Source organism: Carassius gibelio, chromosome B7 (assembly GCF_023724105.1).
Source record: "Carassius gibelio isolate Cgi1373 ecotype wild population from Czech Republic chromosome B7, carGib1.2-hapl.c, whole genome shotgun sequence".
In the NCBI taxonomy this organism is placed as follows: Eukaryota; Metazoa; Chordata; class Actinopteri; order Cypriniformes; family Cyprinidae; genus Carassius; species Carassius gibelio.
In genome coordinates, this window is record NC_068402.1 from 33,242,741 (window position 1) to 33,263,902 (window position 21,162).

Sequence of the window (21,162 nt, forward strand, 5' to 3'; positions counted from 1 at the left end):
TGTTTAATGAGACTAGAAACAGATGCACTGAACCAAGGATTATTTTTTTCCACTCAGCCGATATCTACGTAAAGGAGCATGTTTATCACAAATTTTAAGAAGGGTAGATTTAAGATAATCCAAAGCATCAACCACATCAGGTATAGACAAATATAACTGTATGTCACTATTATACACATCATGCAAAAAAGCTTGTTCATTAAAATGTCTTTTTACTGTCGGTTAAATATAAATCTGGGTGAACTCTTAGGCAACTTAAAATTTCTCACACAAGATATTGCACAATGATCGCTAAGGTCATTACAAAAAACTCCTATCTAAAACTCCTAGATGATTTGCTCTTACTCTTTCCGTTTAGACGAGTTGGTGAACTTATCAATTGTTCCAAACACAAGGAGTTACATATGTCCTTAAATGAGTCCGATGACTGAGACAACCAGTCCCAGTTTAAATCTCCCATTAAAACTAAATCAAAGTTAGACCAACTGTGCAACATATCTGTAAGCAATTCATCCACTTTTACAAGTAGTTTGAACTGAAATGTGTGTTGGCAGTTTGTGTACACAACCCTAAAATGATAAAAATCCATCCAGTGAATTTTTTTATTTATTTTTATAATCGTCTAATTAAATTGGTCATATAATGTGATTTCAAATTTCCCTTTCTCTTTGGAGTGTTATAAGCTCTTAGTACATAAAGAAGATCTGTAAAGTTGCAAAGACTAAAGTCTCAAATCCAAGGAGATATTCTTTATCAAAGTTAAGACTCTGCCACGCTTCCCTAAAACAGCTCGTTCTAACATGCCCCCACATGTCTACGTCACTATCTGGAAATATTTGTGTAATGCCGCCCAAATGTTCACGCAAAGAAAGAAGGCCTGGTTTCAGTAACACGGTTAGTGTTGAAGCAGCTATGTCAGGGAGACGCTGTGTGTATCTAGACAAAAGCAAAAGCACTTTATTTGGCCTTCATAAAGTAGATTTGTTTAGGAATCTTTAAGATTACTTGCAACAGAAGTGCAACGCATTTTATGGATGACAATTTCGTGAACCCAGGAGAGGAGGTCATTCTGACTTTGCTACAACAATCTGGCGCTTCTGAATCTGAATACTGGAATTATGTTTTATTATTAGTTTAAGAATTTGATATTGACTGTTCAAATGCAGAGTTTTGCTCCTCGCGTGTGTGTCTGTGTGTGCGCGCACGTCTGTGAGAGAGAGAGTGAGACGGACACACAGTGGAGTCAGCTGTCTTAACCGTCCGTGGCTTGTGTACTGCAAACACATACGAGCTTCATCACTGTGTCTGTCACGTGACTCTGTTCCTCTTTCGGCTTGAACTGATGGTAAAACTAAGGACATTATTAACTGTATTTACATTTATTTTGAAACATGAAGCTTGCGATCATGGAAAGGGGTGTTACATTTCCGACGGGTGCCTGCTGTGTTCGGTACCAACCAGTAAACACTTCACAATAGATAATTTTGTCGATTAAGGGGAGATGGGGGTTTAAAACATGTCGATCTTTGCATGATTGCATTCGTTGTACTAAAAAAAATGAGATTAAATGATGAGTTGATGAGTTTGTGTCCCTAAAAAAAGTGTAAGTAACTTTTTTTTTAAACATTAGGAGTAATCCTCAATATTGTCACCTAAACTGGAAACTATTGGGCAACTTTGCCTACTTGGGCAAAAAAGTTCTGTCACTGAAAGTTGTTATTTGACAACTGAGCTGAAAATCTCTTTGGCAGCTCCACACATTCCAGAGCAATATGGATCTCCTCACAGCTGACAAAGCCATTCCTCAGAAGAACGGCTTGTTTATTGTTTAAAGCCTTCACAATCAGGCTGTGTAAACTACACTTTAAAAAGATCAATAATCTAGTTTTGAATGTTTAAAGCTATTTATGAGAGTGCTGCTATCTAAGCAAGTCTGACCACAACAGTCCTGCTTTAAGCTCGACATTCTCGCTGAAATAGAAGCTGGAAGAATATTATTGTGTAAACATGTTAAATCATTCCCAAACTGTATAGCCATAGGTGTTTACATAGTAAAATAAAGCAGGGTACAAACATACCTTAATGATATACAGGGGCGAGTGGGGTAAGATGTGCCACTGTTTAAGTTGTCCTCTACAGACAAAGAAAAAAGTGCTTATACAAATAATTTACAAGATTTACAATGCTAAGGTGTCAGTTACACTACATGTGAAAAGTTTGGAATAATTAAAATGTTGTACGTTTCTGAAATAAATGTTATATAATATTATATAATATTTGATCAAAATACAACAAAAGAAAAACTGTTTTCTATTTTACTACATTTTTAAATGCAATGTAATTGTGCAGTCTTCAGTGTCAGACGATCCTTCAGAAATCACTGTAATATGCTGATTTGTTACCAAAATATTATCAATTTATTGGTGCTCAATTATTAATAATGGTTCTTATTCTACATTTTATTATTTAAAGTTGAAAGTTAATTTCATTAATTGTACTTTCCCCAAACTGTTAAATGCAATATATATAAGAAATTATTCTTGAGCACCAATTAAGCTAATTATTTTTATAAGGGAACATGTGGCAGAAATGTCACATGAGTAATGGCTGTCTAAAATTCTAGAATATATGAATATGGAAAAGTTGTTGTTAATAATATTAATATTTCACAATATTACAGTTTTTACATCATTTTTGCTTAAATAAAAACAGCCATGTTGGGCATAAGAGACTTTCAAAAACATTTAACATTATTCCCCATTTAACTAGTAGTGTATTTTTTCACCCGAATAAATTTGATCTGATAAAAATTGACCTGCGTGTAAAAAAAAATAAAATAAAAAATAAATACTGACACATCTTACATGAAAAAAAAAAATAAATAAATAAAAATCCATTACTTTCCTCACTCAAATTCTCACTGAAGCTACAGTAGATCTGGAGGAAAAAGTAAACAAACAGTGGAAGGGAACTCTGTGTTTTTGTTTGGAAGATGAGGTGAATGACTCTGATGTGTGTTCAACACAAGGTCAGGCAGACCACAACACCTTTGGGAAAACATACACTGTGTAAGAGGTTGTGTTTGTATGTTTAGCCCCCTAAATCAATGCAAAGAGAGAGAGAGAGAGAGAGTGTGTGTGTGTGTGTGTGTTAGTGCTGATCTACTTTTCTGGAGGCTGAGGAAGTCCATATAATCACCTGGGAGTTTCCAAATGAACTATAAAATGGTCTTGCTAAATAGACTGTGTTGGAAATTTGACATTTATGTTAAAGCTGCAGTAGGGAACTTTTGACGCTCTAGCGGTTAATAAACAGAACTGCTTGCGTCTTGCGGAAGAACATCATACCCGGAACTACTTCTCTCTGTTTATGTCTATGAAGAATCACAAAGGTACTGGGTTACTCCGCCGCGGTACCACCGAAGCAATCTAAAATAGTCAGAATATAAACACTTATTATAGGTGTACCCTAGTGATTCAGGACAGGCTAAAAACATGGTTTGGAAAATGGATTCATGGTGTACTCGCTTATTATGTTCATTTTTCTACGTTTTGAACACAAACAAAGTTACGGACCGCAGCTCTGATTGGTTGTTTTTTACCGGGAGTGCATGACTTTCTGCAAATGGCAATAGGAGCACTGGGAGGAGCCAGAGGAGCTTGATTTTTTTCACAGATTATCTGTTTCATATTCTACTGTCAGGACATAATGACAGGTTTAACAAATATGTAAAAAATATATTTTTACAAAAGTTCCCTACTGCAGCTTTAAGACCTCAAGCACATAAGCCTGCATGGTCCACTTATCGGGGGTTATTACACTTTTACTAAAACGAAATATAAAAAAAATAAATGAAAATAAAATGTAAAATAATATTTTTTGCCTCATATGTAATGTCACCTAAAGTTGGTTTGATGTAAAGCATGCTACAGAAAGGCAATGACATAAACCAGATTCGCCTGTAGACATTCAACAGAGACATTTAATCATGAAGCTGATCTCAGAACAGAAAGAAGACAAAACATTGGCGTGATTCAACCATTTATACCAATATCCAGTCAAATGTATTGATTGCAGCAAAACGCCATCTGTTGATAATATTGAAAACATGATAAATATCCTAATAATGACACTTGATAAGATCACTGAAATTTACTGACGAACAGTCGGCATCGTATTACAAAAAAAAATAAAAATAAAATAAAATTGGCATGAAGAGAAGCATAGTTTTTAACACTGAGATTTAATTTTTTTTGCATTGTGCATGACAATAATTCATAAAGTTACATAGTAAATTTACTACAATACAAAACACTTCTCAATCCTCCTGTCAGGATGCAATGACTGATTTAATTAAAGTGTGTTTCACATTACAGTAATGAGAATCAATTTCCTTTTACCTTTATTTTTACGGATGAAATATGATCTGGGCATAACTTGAGACTTTTTTAGGGATTCACCCATAAAGATTTCTGTCAAATATACAGTAAATTCTAACATAAATAAAAGCACTGAACAAACATAATGTCACAGTCAAAAATATAGAATCTACAAATCAATAAAAACACAGCTAAAAGTATTTAAAAAGTAATGAGTTATGTCCCTTTGTTTCCATGACTTTATAAACAATCTATAAATTGTTTTGTTGTTTGTGATTGTAACAGGCTTAAAAAATAAATACAAATATGGATTTTGTAAAATGCACAACGAAAATGTGACTTTCAAACTCAAAGAATGAAATTCTTTTAGACATAGGGTAAATCAAAAACTGTGGTATTGATACAGTATCATAAACACTGCTGTAATTTACAGGTTGTCTTGAGCACTAAACAAGGACTCTGGGACTCCAGCAGCAGGAGTGATTTGAACTAAAGCCTATTTATACATTGAAGTTCCTCTGAACATTAATTGTGTGACGCTCTGGTAAAACACATGCATCCTTTCCCAGGCCGACCTGAGGTTACACAGATCCTATAATTGGAAACAGGTCCTCCAAAATGGATGGATATGTAAACATGAGGCACACACAGACGTGATGGAGTCCTGGAGAATCCTGGGTGTTTTGGTGTAATTATGTGTTAAAGGCGTCCCGTGAGGTGGAGGTGGGTGGGGGGGGGGGGGCGAGCTTAGGGTCACCAGGAGAGGTGCAGATGAGGATGTTGTTGTAGTTGAGCTAGTAGCTCTTCTTCTGTGGGCTCTCGAACATGCTCTCTGAAGATGGCAAAAGAACAGAAAAACATCAGATATTTAAACAACCAAACTACAATTTCTCTCTCAGTTAAAGGTACAATTCACCCAAAATGAAATCTTGTCATCATTTTACCACTTTCCACTTGGTCAAAATCTGTAAGGGTTTATTTCTTTGTGATATTTTGCAGAATGTAGGTACCCATCAGTTGACAGCAGCTATTGATTTCCATAGCAATGTTTTTTCTATGGAAGTCAATGGCTACCGTCAACTGTTTAGTTACTTACATTCCCCTGTCACATGAAGGAAAGACTAATAACAGTATTTAATACATCGAGTACAAAGATTTTACTAGTTTCAGCGTAATCATATTTTATTGGCTTTCATTAAACACGTTATCAAATCAGCAGAATCCCATATCTGTAACCCATATATGTATTTACAAAATAGTTTATAAATCAATTTTAATAAATAATTACTTAATAAAATATGTATTTTACATTATTTTACATATATTTTACATTCAAGTCTGAGTCATTGAATGTGTACCACAACCTATTTAATTGAGTAAAATATTGTGAAATGTATGGGTTTGTTCTGTACTGACAGTGTTCTGTATAGATTATTATTATTAGTATTATGTGCAGGTTTTAATAAAAAGTCTTTAATTTGACTTTTAAAATTCTGCATATAATATTGTTATGATATATATATATATATATATATATATATATATATATATATATATATATATATATATATATATATATATATATATATATATATATATTATTTTGCCATATCGCTCATCCCCTTAGTTTGGCGCATGATTATATAGGAACATCATTCCAAGACCAACAAAGGATGGTGATCAAGGCAAATCACAGAAATAAATAAACAGCAGAAATACTGTATATAAGGAAATGAAGAGTTGCACTTGGTCTTAAGGAGTGATAAACAGCTGGATAAACCACAGCACATTCCGCTAAATTAAATCATTACCCTTCCCTTCCTTAATCAGAGAGGAATGTGAGGGAAAGCTGTGAGGAAAGAGAAGAATGCAGCCTGAAATACTGAGCAGAGGAGCCTTGGGCAAAATCTGTCACGTATCGGCACATTTTTGTATTAACTTGGTTAACATGTCCATGAGATGCTTCCATTTTTCTACAAAAGAAAATAAAATTAATGTTTTCCTTTTACATAACTTAATATGGCTCAACACCATGAGATTCAAAAATAATGTGTATTAGCATGCCTATTATTGGCTGTTTATTCATATTTATTAAGTACATATTCTTCATCCCTAATCCTACCCAATACCTAAACTTAACAACATCCTTACTAACTTTTAATAATACTGAGGCAAAAGTCGTAATGAAAGTTTCTTAATAACAGGAATTGGACCTTAAAATATAGTGTGACCATTCAAACTCATTTTAAATATATTTTCAGCTCCATCTATTGAATTATCACCAGTCAGACAGACATTCTGATAACTTAAGGGTGTTCACTAAATAATTAACAAAATGAATCTGAAACAGCTCTACTGATAATGTACTACTGATTCTCACGGTTTCATTTTAAAGTGGAAATGTTGCTATTTATACAACTAATTGTTTTTCTTGTTTTCTCCCAGATCTCTGGAATCATCGTTCATACCTAAAAATAAGCTGTACAGTGCTTTGATAGGCGATTCTCTCCACATCTTCAACAGAAAGAGCATTGCTGCGGTCCCACTTATAGGTGAAGTTCTAAACAAAGGAGGGAAAAAAACAAGGTTAACCAGCGTGCTTAGAAACGATTGTACTGCCCTGTCAAGAAAAGGTCATAATTTATTGATTCAGTTACAAACAGTAATGCTAACTAACAGGATGTGCTACTACTGGTTATTAAGCTTGAGGTTAGGGTTAGTATTGGTTTCAGTGTTGTATAGGCAATCAACACTGTCAGAGACATGACCAATGAATTCTTTACAATCAGCTGCGGGACTGGTGGGCAGTGTTTAACTGGTTTGGAAAAAAAGTCATGCTTGTTCAGTAGTTCATCCGATTTCAGTCATTTTTCCTTTTGGAATAGGACGACTAGGAATGTGCATTAATAAAGTAAATATGGTCAGTCTTAAAATATTTACAGGAAACAATCTACTTACCTCCAAAATTAGGGCCACAAACAGGTTGACCCACATGACTGAAGATGTCAACCACCAGGCCACAAAGTACACCAAGGACCACCTGACATGGAAGAATTATGGGTACAAATTTTCAAAACCCCGTTCAGTTAAAGCACACGTGTTAAGGGTGTGTGTGTGTAGAGCGCCGCGCTTACTCTGTAGTGTATCTGGTGTATGCGTCTGTGAAAACATGCCAGTTATTCACCACCATGATGTTATAGAGAAGAACCAGAGAGGACTGGAAAAATACGACAGGAAAAATACAGTTTATTTAACAGTTCAATAATTAACATTCATTTGCGAGACCAGAAAACTGTTTTCATTCATTTTTATGTAGGCTTAAACCTAAAATATAGGTTTCACTTTTGAAACTCGAAATAGTATTAAAACAAAAACACAATTTAATACTATAAACCTAGCAGATCTGGTCAAATCCTCTGACTTCTTGTTCCTCATACGTGCTAATTATGGCATTCTGGGAACTTGTTGAAAACCAAGTTCCCAGAGGCCTCTGTGCAACTTACAGCAAAATCATCAAAGTTGTTTGGCCAGTACCCCAGCTGTTCGAAAGTGCCACAATCCATGCTGAAGGGACCATCCGTTTGGTTCTCTATTCTGGCATTGAAGATCAGACTAAAAGGAGAGCACACAGAAAGAGAAGAGGCTCAGAAGTAAAATCGATGAAAATAATAAGAAATGTTTCTCGAACATAATCATGTGACACTGAAGACTAAAGTAGTTACGGCTGCTGAAAATTCACCCATCAAAGTAATAAATTAAAATTTAAAATATATATAAAAAATAAAAACAGTTATTTAAAATTGTAATAATATCTCACAGTATTATAGTTTTTAATGTATTTTTAAGTTTCCTGTTAAATGTGCAGTTGATGAACAGTACCTTGTGTTTGATGGAGGGGTTATAGCTCCCTGGAAAAGCCAGGTACCAAGGACAGCAAACACATAGTACACTACCTGCGTCAGAGAAATGTACAAGTGACCATCAGTACGATCAATCACCGTTCATAATAAAACTGCTAGTAGAAAGAGTCTGTTCACTCACCAACAGAATGCCAGCAAACGCCCTTAAGTTTTTCACCAGGTCCACAAGAGTGCTGGCCACCACGGCCATCAACTAAAGTAAGCACAAAACATCTTTACACATTCATTAAGCATTTATTACATCTCAATGTCAGATGGTATGAAAAAACACTGGCTCCTGGCTCTTCTATCTATCTAGTATTTTGAAGCTTTTTATTTTGGTGCACTGAAAACCTTTTAACTTTACTGGTGACTGGCAAAAAACGATTTGAAAAAAGAAATGCAATTTGTGCTTCAGCTTTAGTACCATTTCTCCTTGTGTGCATTTGGTACCAATGTGATTCACGTGAGAAGGCCGTCACCAACCTTGATTTCTGGAATTATTCGGAGGAAACGGAAGACAATCAACATGTTGACCAGTCGCACCATCTCCCACAAAACCATCACACGTTGTGGAACTGGATCTCTGTTAACAGAAGAGGAAAACATCGCATTAAACATTTGGAGACGAGATCAGAAGATTTGTTCTTTAAATTGAGCACACTCACACGTCCTCAAAGGGAATCCTGTTTGTGATGATTATGGCAATCTGAATTGCCTGTTGAGAATAAAAGAAAAACAAAATGTATCTCCAGTAATTGCCTTTGCCATGCAAACAGCTATGTATGCCGCAGAATTCCTACTGATAATTTTATATCAGAAAAAAATGTGTTACCAGAAGTAGAACAGTGAGGAATCCATCAAAGATGTTATTCCTGTAAGACAGGTAACCTCTCCAACCAAAAGCCACTATTTTCAGCAGCATTTCTATTAAATAGTACATGATGAAAATACAGTTGAGGATCTAGAAGACAGAAAATATATTTACATGAATATTAATAGAACCACACAGAAAATGCAGAAAACACATATATCGGTAGCACTTTATTTTACAGTCCTGTTCCTCATGTACATACTACGTACTACTGATAGTAATTACAATAACTATGTAATAACTAGGTACTAACCCTGAACCTACCCCTAAACCTAACCCTACCCCATGTATTTATCTTGTATTACCAGAACTTTCTTAGATAAATACACTGTAAGTACACTATAAGTACATGTAAGTACACGTACTGTAAAATAAAGTGCAACACATATATCAACTATTGCTGATAAAACACCAGGGGATTTTTAAAGTCCACCCCAAAGGATTTAACACAATGTTAATGTTTTGTTTTTTTTGTTTTTTGTTTTTACAAATGAACAAACAACTAATTTTTATCTACAAAATTATATATTTACAGCAACATTAATTATTTTCAGTGCATGAGACAGTCACCTCCATACAGAAGTTATTTTTCTCTGACACAGATTTCTCTGAATTTAGAACCAAGACAGTCTGCAGAGAAAGAAAAACAGAGATCAGAATATGAACTTCAGGATTCAAATAATTTTTTTTTTTTTTTTTTTTTTTTTTTTTTGCATATGCTATCCACAAGATGGCACCATTTTACAAAAAAAAATAAAAAATAAATAAAAACGTGCTCTACATAGACTTTGCAATCCATTTTTGAGAACATTATTCAAATATTTTCTGATTTCAAACTGATTGTATCTGTTTTTAATAATAATTGTAATTCTTAAACTAGTTTTTAATTGAAGCACTCTCAAATTTGTAGTTGTAATCTAGAATATAATTATAATCTATGGTCAATGTTTAAATACATTTAATGACTTGTTTGTGTAAGAGTAAAGTGTTACACTTGATTATTTAATATTAAAACTTACATATTTCAATCCAATTCAATTTAATTTGGCAGTTCTTTGTCAAGAGCCCCTTGCAGCTCCATAATGAACCACTAGGTGGTGAACAACCAATTTGGAAAACCCTGTTTTAGTCTACTGAATGCTGGAAAATTGTGTGATGTTCTTTATGTAGGGTGATATATAGTATGATAATCAAAGCAGGTAAAAGGAAATACGGTATCTTACACAAATACAAATGACATTTGCCAGAGCGACAACATTCCCCAGCACAGTAATATAAAAGTGACTGTAGATTTTCTGGATATATCGTAGGACAGGAGAACTGTACTCTGGTTTTGGTGGATGCTGAAGGAAAAAAGAAATAAAAATAGAACAGTTAAAATATCTGTTGACACCAAAGCTGAATTCAGAATTAAATTAAGAGTGTCTTTAAAATTCCATTATTCAAGTAAAGTCAAATTGAAATGAAATTCAAAAACACTCTGCTATAAGTGTGGTTTAATATTAAATTATATTAATATTTACATATGAATTACCCATTAACATCAAACACGATAAGTGGGGCACTTCCTGAAAAATGATATACTATTAATATTCAATGTTTGTATAAGAATTTTCGGTAACACTTTATAATAACTGCATGCTATTAATCATTAGTACAGTTAATTCATCATTTATAAAGCATTAATAGACATTTATAAGCAGTTTATAAATACAGATATAAATGCTTTATACCTGATTTAAAAGCATATCTATAATGTATTTAATAATTGTTTTTTCATACTTTATTAATGATCAATTTATCATTTCTAAATTAAGTATAGCATTATTTACACACCAGTTATTAAGGAGTTGTCAATGGTTCATAAGATCACTGAAAAATTGTAAGTAAATGATTAATAAACTGTTTAATTGTGCATTCATACATCTTTTTATTCAGACATATAGTAATAGTTGCTTATAGTGTTAATAAATGGTTTATTAACATGTATTTCTACTGTAATTCAGGGTTAATTCAGATAGTTATAAAACATATGTAGTTGTTAGTTAACTATTTTTGTGAGCTCCTCTAAAGTGAGGACTATTTATGCCTTGTAAAGCTTTTACAAATGAGATTTAAAGGCTGTTAATATTTCTATGTTCTGTATCACTGTGTTGTGTTTGTTTCTGTTTTTTTTTTAGAAGATAACTGAGCCTTTAAATATCCTTTATAAATGCTTTACAAGGCATAAATAGTCCTCACTTTAGATGAGCTCACATAAATAGTTAACTGACCACTACTAAATGCTTTATAACTACCTGAATTTACTACATTTCTTGTGATCTTATGAATCACTGGCAACTCCTAAATAACTGGTTTGTAAATAATGCTATACTTCATTGATAAATGATAAATTGATCATGAATAAAGTATGTAAATACAATTATTAAACACATTATAGATGCTTTTAAATCAAGAATAAAGCATTTATATCTGTATTTATAAACTGCTTATTACTGTCTATTAATGCTTTATAAATTATGAATTATCCGTTTACTAATGCTTAATTAATGATTAATAGTGTGCAGTTATTATAAAGTGTTACCGAATTTTCTACACAATTTATATACATTTTATTATATGTGACCCTGGACCACAAAACCAGTCTTAAGTTGTAGCAATAGCCAAAATAACATTGTGTGGGACAAAATGACTGATTTTTCTTTTATGCCAAAAATCATAAGGATATCAGGCAAAGATCATGTTCCATCAAGGTATTTTGTAAATTTCCTACCATAAATATATCAAAACTTCATTTTTTTATTAGTAATATGCATTGCTAAGAATTGCTTGGACAACTTTAAAGGCATTTTTTTGCACACTCAGATTCCAGATTTTCAAATCGTTGTATATCGGCAACATTTTTTCCCTATCCCAATAAACCATACATCAATTAAAAGCTTGTTTATTCAGCTTTCAGATGATGTATAAATCTCAATTTCCAAAAGAAAATGTACCCTTATGACTGGTTTTGTGGTCCAGGGTCACATAGTTATACATACTATATTCAATAATTTAATTTCATAATTAATCATATTATATCTTATGTTATTAAACATACGATTATATTTGTAATAAGAATTTAACTTATTTGTTTGGAACATAGCTGAAGTACACATTATTTTCTAGAATGTTCTCTTAATTGTATTAAAGCCAAACAAAATGAAGCAAACTTATAAGATGCCAACCTATAAGATGCCAACCAGTTATCTATTCTTGCCTGTTTTGCTGTTGTTTTCAATACATCAAAACTTATTTTGTGAGTTTTGTGAATTGCCATAAAGCTGTCATCCTGATTCCAATTCTAACTCAGAAAATGCAAGGGAACCAATTCTCAACTTGCCCAACCCTGCTATGCGCTAATGTCCAGATGATTATAATATTAATTTAACCAAATTGCACAAACTGTTCAAAAAGTGTGACTTCCTGAATTCAGAATGTACTGTAATGTAAACTGATCCACAAACGTAGATGATCAAACCTCTTTCATAAAATCCTTATCCAGCTCATTAAAGAGCCTCTGGAAGGCCTCGCCGTTAATGAAGCCGTCTGGGAACTGCTGAGCAGCCTGGAGGAAACAAAAGACAGGTAAGACATACAACCATGTCACGCACTATTTACTATAACAAACTCTTCTGCAAGCTGTATTGACCTTAATGATAGCCTGCCTGCAGTAAGACTTCATGTGGACTCTATCCATGACCTGCAGAAACATGTTCACCGCCACTCGCTCCCTGAGCAGCAACAGGAAAAGTCATGTGACCAGGCATAGATATATAAAGAGGAAATGTTTGCTGTAAGGAAGAAAGACTGAAGTGCTGGATCTTACACATGGCCTTCAGACTGAGTGCTGATGTGCCCACGGCCTGGACAGCACAGCACCTCGAAAGCAGCCCGAATACCCAGACGCCTCCTGATTATAGACGTCTGAACCGACATCTAAATACACAGACCATAACATTAATAATTAAAGGAACAGTTCACCTAAAATCAACATTTACTGACCCTCATTTTGTCAAAAGCATGTACGACTTCACAGAACACAAGAGGAATTTTAAGAATTTTCACGGCACTCTTTTCCATACAATAATAATTATAGTAGGTCCTAAAATGAATTGAAAAACGGTCATACGGAAAACTTTCATTGTGCCTTTTTTTTTTTTTTTTTTTGGAGTTTGATGTACCCTATCAGTTCTGTTGTATGGAAAAGGGGAGCTTGGAAATTATAAAATACTTTCTATGGTCCATGAAAAAAAATGGAATATTGATTGCTGAACTATTCCTTTAGCAACCAACTCAAATTCCTAAAACAATGTCTAATGTAAGTCACGAAACCCATTACTCACCAGTAAATATCCCCTGAACTGGTTATAAATAATAGCTGTCATTAGATTCATTAACAAATATGTCCCTGAAAGAAAAGAAAAACATAAATAAAAACGTCAATGTTTAATGCAGGTGGAAAATTTTAAATGCAAGTAATATTAACTGCAGTGTGTGCATGTACAGTAAATATACACTAGTAAAAGTCAAAAGTCTCTTATGCTCACCAAAGCTGCACTGTTAACATAGTTAAACATTTAAATAAATAGCATACAATTTTATGCAAATTTGATGTAATTTATTCCTGAGTTTTAAGCAGCCATTACTCAATGACACGTTTCTTCAAAAATAATTATTAGAGACTTCTTTCAGAAATATTGCAAAATCTTATTTTATTCCAGTGTTTTGACCAGTAGTTTAGTCTGTATTTGTGTGTGTGACTGAGTGCCAATAAAACTTACCAAACACACTAAAGAGTATAAAAAATATAGAATAGCCACGGTTCAGAGAGTATGCTGGAATCATGACTGTTGAGAGAACACAAGTTGACATACACACAGATTACAAGAAAGGTCACAGGCCACTGTAGACAGTTTCACATTTAAAATGAATCCAGATACCTGTGAAAATTTAACAGAACGTTGTGACAAGTCACAGGACAACATGTCATGTGGTTAAAGCTAATGACTCATTGCCTCCACTGCAATGAGCCAGAGATGACTGAGAATTCGACACAACGGTGCCGAGATGTCATTTGTGTCTCTGACCATCTAAAACTTTACTGAGTCATTCAGAGATTTGCGCCTCCTAAGAGACACATTTACAGTCAAATGATGACGTACCGTCAGGGTTATTGGCTGTCGTTAGCAGCACTAGCAGAGAAGACAGGGCCTTTGGCAGGTTTTTGAAGTAGGTTTCCCATTCTCCATTCTTCTTAGGGTCCTACAGAAACACATCTATTCAGTCAACTGTAGCAACTCACTTTGAATAAAAGTGTCTGCTAAATGATTCCGTGTAAATATTTGTTCCTTTACAAATTGCACATGGGAGGAGAGTAGGAGTATTTCAATGAATCATGCAGCATGATTTACTAAGAGTTGCGGTAGTCGATTTACTGGTACTCCCACCACTGCCAGGAGGAAGCATTGCTTGCTATAGAAGGGAGAGACTTTTTCCACTCGTATTAATTTATAGGAAGATGTTATCCATACATCTTGTATGCAAAGATACTTTTTTTTTTTTTGGGGAACTGTGCTCTCACACTAAATTGTCTTGTTTAGTAAATCTTAGCACTTAACACTTTTTGGTGAAAACAAACAAACACTTGAACAGCTTTCTTTCCAACCACTAGTATATGGAAATAATTTTTACTTTACCTCCTGATCACACTGCAGAAAACAGTGATTTTATTCCACAGTAATTTTGCACAAAATGTCTCTTAAAACAAGAACAAATATCTGCCCTTTGAATTAAATTATTTTTTTCTGAGCCCATTGGCAGATATTATTCATATTTTAATCAAACTAGCTTCACTTTGATCAGTTTCAGACTTCTTATGTCAATTTGCTCCTCAACTAAATGTATCTTAAACATAAACTCCACTTACATTTACATTTGCATGTAAATGTATCTAGATTTAAGGACGATTATATTGTTTTTTACATTTAAAAAATGTTTTTACTTTTGCGATGTATGCAACATTTAATGCCATTACTCTCTCAGTTTTAGACTTCCTGATCTTATTTAAGACTTTTTAAAGGCTTTTTTAAGACCTACATAAACCCTGATTACACTTTTACATTTTCTGAAGAAATTTTTTAGCGGTGCTTGCCTGTTCAAAAATTGCTGCCAGGATGCTATAGTGTTGTGGATGGATCCTGTGTGGTTTCTGAGGTATTCAGCATGAAGCTATGTGGTTACAATGGTGCTCTGCTACATGGCTGCTTAATGTCAAAAGATCCCACATCCAAGTCTCTATATGCTGATCTCTAGATATGACTCTGGTTTCCCCATCAACGTAAGCCTTTTTTGCCTTTTTTAGTGTCTGCCCAGTAAAAATCTGATCTCTTGAACATCTCTAATGTATCATTCATGTCCAAAGCACAAATTGTAAGTATGAGTTATGTGGCAAAATGTAATACTTGGGCACAGGGGCTTATTTAAATCAAAAAGTGGGCCAATATAAGTATTGATAGAAATGATGTGATAAAAATGTGAACACTTCTTACATCTGATTTGGCAAAGATCAGCATTCCTATCATGGTGAACAAGCAGATGTGTAACGCCAGAAGCAGAATAACACTGAAACAGAAAGATCCGGTCACAGTTTATCTGGTCATTTTTAAATTATAAGAGTAGAATGGAACTGCACACAAATTGAGAACTGAAAATAAGGAATTAAATTGAGGCTGTTATGGGGAAAACCCCTTATTACAGAAAATATGTTATTACCTTGCTATTTCTGGAAGAGTCCTTTTGATACATTTTAGAGTTTTCTTCATAAGGGAAGAGTTTTGCAAGAGGAAAAATGGGCGAATTAGTCTCCTGACTCTTAAACTCTGTGGGACAGAATGACAGGGAAACATTACAATCAACAGATCTGACTATGACAGCCGACTGAGACATTTACTTATTTAAGATTATTAAGGAATAGACTGTCCAAAAATGTACATTTCCTTCCATTTCTCTCAGGTCATATTTGATGTGCTCATGCAAATGAGATGTGAGTGACAATGGAGGGCAAGATTTAAAATACCAACTTCAATTTTGGACTGTTCTTCAAATGAGGGCAAGTTAAAACAAAGAAAAAAGTTTTGAAAAAAGCACTTGCATTTCCATGCATTATAACAACATTTCATTTTGCCAATAGATTACATGTGGGGACTTTCGATATTTAATTTAATTAAACTACATAAAAAGGTATAGTTATGTCATATTTAATTAATTTAGTAATTTATTGTCACATCAGACTTAATACAATTTCAATCTTCAGTTTAATTTAATGCTTTAATTGCCATTTCTTTGTAATTATTTGTGGAATTTACTAGCAATTTCAAGTCAAAACTATCTACACCATTTTTTTATAGCGTAAATATTGTCATATACTGTTATAATATCAAGAGGCACAATAAATAAGCAGCTTTGTAGTACTGTTCTTATAAACTCACCTCACTGCACATCATGCTAATACTCAACATCCAATCAATAACTGTTGCTGCAATCACTACTACATAACCAATCAGCCATTTGTTCGTACGAAACTCCTCCCATCCTATCAGATAACCCTGCAAAACAAACAAACATTCAATATGTTCTTATATATAATATTAAGCAGCTTAAGTCATATTACAAAAGAGGTCTGTTAAACTCTGTCAAATGAAAATGAATGACAACTGGATATTTCTGGATGTCTACCTTCACAGTGACATCTAGGATGAAGATGCAAAGGCAGACCATCTCAATCCCCTCCGTCAGTCCACAGGGTGGCTCCCAAGGCTTGGGTTTGAAACGAATGTCCGAGGTGTAGGTCAGAGAGGAGGGTGTCTCAATGAAAGCCAGTCCCAGTACAACAGCAATAGTGAACCCCAGACCCCTTCAAGAGAAAGAGAGAGTGTGGAACTGATACTGACAGAGAGAAGCATACTGTAAGCAAATGGCTAGAGGGTACAGGTTAAAATAATCGCAGGAATGTTGCTGGTCCATGTTTATTTTTGTTTGTTTGTTTGTTTTTACCCCAAATGTATTCCTGCTAAGAGTTACTAATAATGAACAAAGCATCAGAAAGCATCTGTAGAAAGACAGGTATCAAATCGACTTAATGTAACTTAATGTTACTGCAGAGACTGTCTGGTATTTTATATTTTAGCATGATACACAAACATACACTCACTAGGCACATTAAGTTATTGGCCATTTGGAACTTCTACTAGCCAAAACAGAAATATTGCACATCAAGTGGATTATCAAAATAACACACACACACACACAAAATCTCTGTGACAGCATTCAAATTTTTTTAATATAGCTTACTCCAAAATGGATGTTTAATGTTAAACACTGAAGATTATTGGACATGCTCTAAATTGTGTTAATGTAATTCAATAGTAAACTTCATGAGTGGCTCACTTTGTCATGGTAGGATGTTTCTTCAGGATCTCTTTTTGCTTTGTTTTGCTAATGTTGGAGGCTGTTTTTATAGGAAGGGTTCTGATGGCGTGTAAAATTATAGATTTACTCATCACATCTCTCCAAACTGGCTAGCGAGTTTATATGTGTAACCAGCATTGTTGATTTTCACCTACATTTAGCCGGTTTTAATTTCTATCCCTGCAAGGATACCAGAAAGGGACATGTTGCAACTATAAGTGCTGTTTACATTACGCCCACAGGATCTATACTGGTAATGCATAATACATTAATAATAATACAATAGTAATCACACCACAAAAGGATAACATTGACAATGTAATAGCTCCAAAAACAAACATTTTGTACCACTTTTGTTTTCACCAGTTATGAACCACTGCTTGAAATAACTACAGTATGAAATTAAAAGGTGAAACAAAGTGCATACTTTTGTCAAAACTGAGTAATAATCGAGATTAAGACTCTCTGGGTCTTGTTACTGATGGATTTGGCTCACCTACAGTATACTAAGATTTAGACACAACTAGAGAGTGTGAATACCGATACCAAATAAACTCAAATTCAATGTTTTTATATAAACCTATGAAGACTTTTTTTTTTTTTTGCCATAGTAACGGTTTTCCTAGCAAAGAAATAAAATAAAAAGTATTCATTTGTGCTTGCTTACCACTGACAAATTTTGGAATAATACCATCTGTATAACCGCAAAGACCCAGAATCAACCCTGTGATTAATGGATCGATACTGTGAAAAGAGCACAAACAGGGAAATCAGACTTTCATTCAATTACTGTAAAAATAATAAACAATGAAAAAAAATAATAACCTGAATTGCATCTTCAATAAATACAACTGCCTGCTGGATACAGAGGTCTGCATCTGTGTCAAAAAAAATAAAAAAATAAAATATATATATATATTTACTGAGTGATTCTAAAGATGGAAATGGATAGCATTCTAATGCAGTTATTAATGACGTTATTACAAAAATAGCGAGAGACAGAGAAACAGAGAGAGAGAGAGAGAGAGAGAGAGAAAGAGAGCTTGTGTGAATTAGGCTAAGGTACCTCTGTGTGTCCCTCAACAGTGTTCTGTAGCAGTGTCTCTAAACAGCACTGTTTTTACCTCGCTAGTGAGAAATGTCATGTGTAGACTTTAAGCTGCTAACTGATAAAATCGTCAGGCTAGCGCTGACAACACCAATGTACGTGTACAACTTTTTTCACAATGTACGTGCTTTTCCCTGAAAATAATTGCACACCTCAGAATGTTCGTCAGCCAATCAGATTCAAGCATTCAACGGCCCTGTGGTATAACTAAGATTATTACACGGCTCTGTGGAATACTTGATTCTGATTGGTCAATCGCAACATTCTGAGGTATGTTATCCCTGGATAACAACCTGTAAAAGCTAACAACTCAGGCTCATCCAGGTAACAGCAGTCGGCGCTGTACTCTTGATTGCTTCAAAATGATGTACAATTGTTTAATTATGTCTTCCTGGTATCGCGGATTCGCTCTCATTTCATACAAACGCAGCTGCTGCCATTTTTGAGACAACTGTTTTGTATGCTGTAATGGATTATAAGAGAACTAACAAACTGGGTCCTGATCACCCTGTCAGGGTTTGACTATCTGCTATTTGTTAGTTTGTAATACCTAATTTAGCTAACTAATGTCAACAAGTAAAAACATTTTATAAAATTGCCAAAATCACAGACTAAAATATCAGTTTGACATTTAAATTACACTGACATTAATGTTCGAATTGTATTTTGCAACACTTTTTTATAACAAGACTGATCGAGATTTTCACACATCCACCCAAAACACCTTTAGCTGCCCCACATTTCTGCTAAAATGTGAAAACTAATATCTGACAAGAATAACATGAACCGTAAACAATAAAAATACAGACTGTCTAACTATCTCCTCTTGTAATTGAATACATCATTCAAGAAAGCAACACATTAAGTCAAAGTAGATGACCTGCAGAGGCAATAAAAAGACAATGGTGTGTTTGTCTGACAGCAAAGACAGAAACCAAACAGAGGTAAGCTAAATGAATATGATAAGCCTCAAAAAGACACAACCTTTAGACTTTTATTAAATAACACAAAGAGAAAAATAATAAACTACAAGACAGCTGAACAAGATTGAGGAAAAGATTTAAAGGCTAAGTAAGGACAGGCTGATAAAACATACGTACCCTCGTACACAGGGTAAGAATCGTCAGTCACTGAATGGGACAGTCGTCTCGATTCTGGTGATTCGTCATGATGATAATGTTCACCATTATCTTGAGATCCATAATCACCTGGACCCTGGTTAATGCTGCCAGTCAGCAGCGGCTCTTCTTCTTCCATCTAGACAATCGCTACAAGTCTCAAAATATGCCAAATAAATCCCAAACAGTTCGTTAAAGATATCAGTAGTGACGAAGGACAACCCTAAACGAGTCTTCTGCCCTTATCTGTAAATAAAGTGACAGTCTCGCTAGGAACCATAGTGGAGACGCACTTGTTTTTATTCCCACCGTACTGAGTCGGTGTTCATTTCAGAGAGAGCAACAGTGCTCGTGGTGTTTTTAGGAGCCTTCAACTCCTCCCATATGCTCTGCTCACTCACTCAAAAGAAACTTTCTTTCTCGCTCATGTCAGAGCACTAGGTAAGTTTCATTTTAGCAAATCGGTTCGAATGATTCTTTACAATGAACCAGTTCACCCTCCAAAAATTCACTTGTTCAATTATAACCCCAAAACCGTTTTAGTTCTACTGTTTTTCCACAATGTTTGATATATTAAATATTATATAGAGCTCGTCACATGCTGAAGTTTAATGTGTTTCTGAGGGCAAGTGATAAGGCGATCCAATGCGAACCGGTTCAAAAGAATCAGTAAAAAGAATTCATTCGAAAGAAGAGCATTGTCTTCTGCGTTCCGTCGATCAAATAAACGTCCGCCTTTGTTAATAATGAAGGGTAGTTTTAGTCTAGGCAAATGTTTGGGATTTACGAGCCTGTTTTTTTTTTTTTTTTAGTAAATCTTACTTTGAGTTCATTTGCGTCACGGGTTATAATAACAGTTAAATAATGAATCTCCCTGAAATAAACTTTTTTTTCCTTCTCATTTATGTATATTAACAATTGTATGGGCACTCGTGTGTAGGTGTGTGTGTGTGATCAGACCGTTTCACACATACAAAGAGGAAGTCAATTCTAACACCCGACTCCACATCCGCTCTCTCGTGCTTTCTGCCGTATGACAACTTTATTAAAGTACCCTTCAAACTTTAAAATCTCTTTCAAATCTACATTGAAATGAAATATTAAAATCACACACACACACACACTGTCTGGTCAGCTATCCTTGTGGGGACTCTCCATAGGCGTAATGGTTTTTATACTGTACAGACCGTATTTTATATGGCCCTAAACCAACCCTACCCCTAAACCTAACCCTCACAGGAAACTTTCTGCATTTTTAGATTTTCAAGAAACTTCA

General features: G+C 34.4%; 1 protein-coding gene across 1 annotated transcript; it reads right to left on the minus strand.

The window, feature by feature from the left end:
- Positions 1–3,964: 3,964 nt before the first annotated feature.
- Positions 3,965–20,284, minus strand: LOC127961994 (two pore channel protein 2). Its single transcript, XM_052561346.1, has 25 exons — positions 19,869–20,284; positions 18,486–18,538; positions 18,328–18,404; positions 16,929–17,106; positions 16,682–16,798; positions 15,966–16,072; positions 15,743–15,815; positions 14,357–14,456; positions 13,976–14,041; positions 13,538–13,602; positions 13,021–13,130; positions 12,844–12,925; positions 12,673–12,759; positions 10,376–10,495; positions 9,723–9,782; positions 9,114–9,242; positions 8,947–8,996; positions 8,765–8,864; positions 8,421–8,492; positions 8,259–8,332; positions 7,883–7,991; positions 7,514–7,596; positions 7,338–7,419; positions 6,848–6,939; positions 3,965–5,211 (listed from the first exon to the last, which is right to left on the minus strand). The coding sequence occupies exons 1-25, from the start codon at positions 20,023–20,025 to the stop codon at positions 5,133–5,135; spliced, it is 2,322 nt and encodes a 773-aa protein (XP_052417306.1). The 5' UTR covers positions 20,026–20,284; the 3' UTR covers positions 3,965–5,132.
- Between the last annotated feature and the right edge of the window lie 878 nt (positions 20,285–21,162).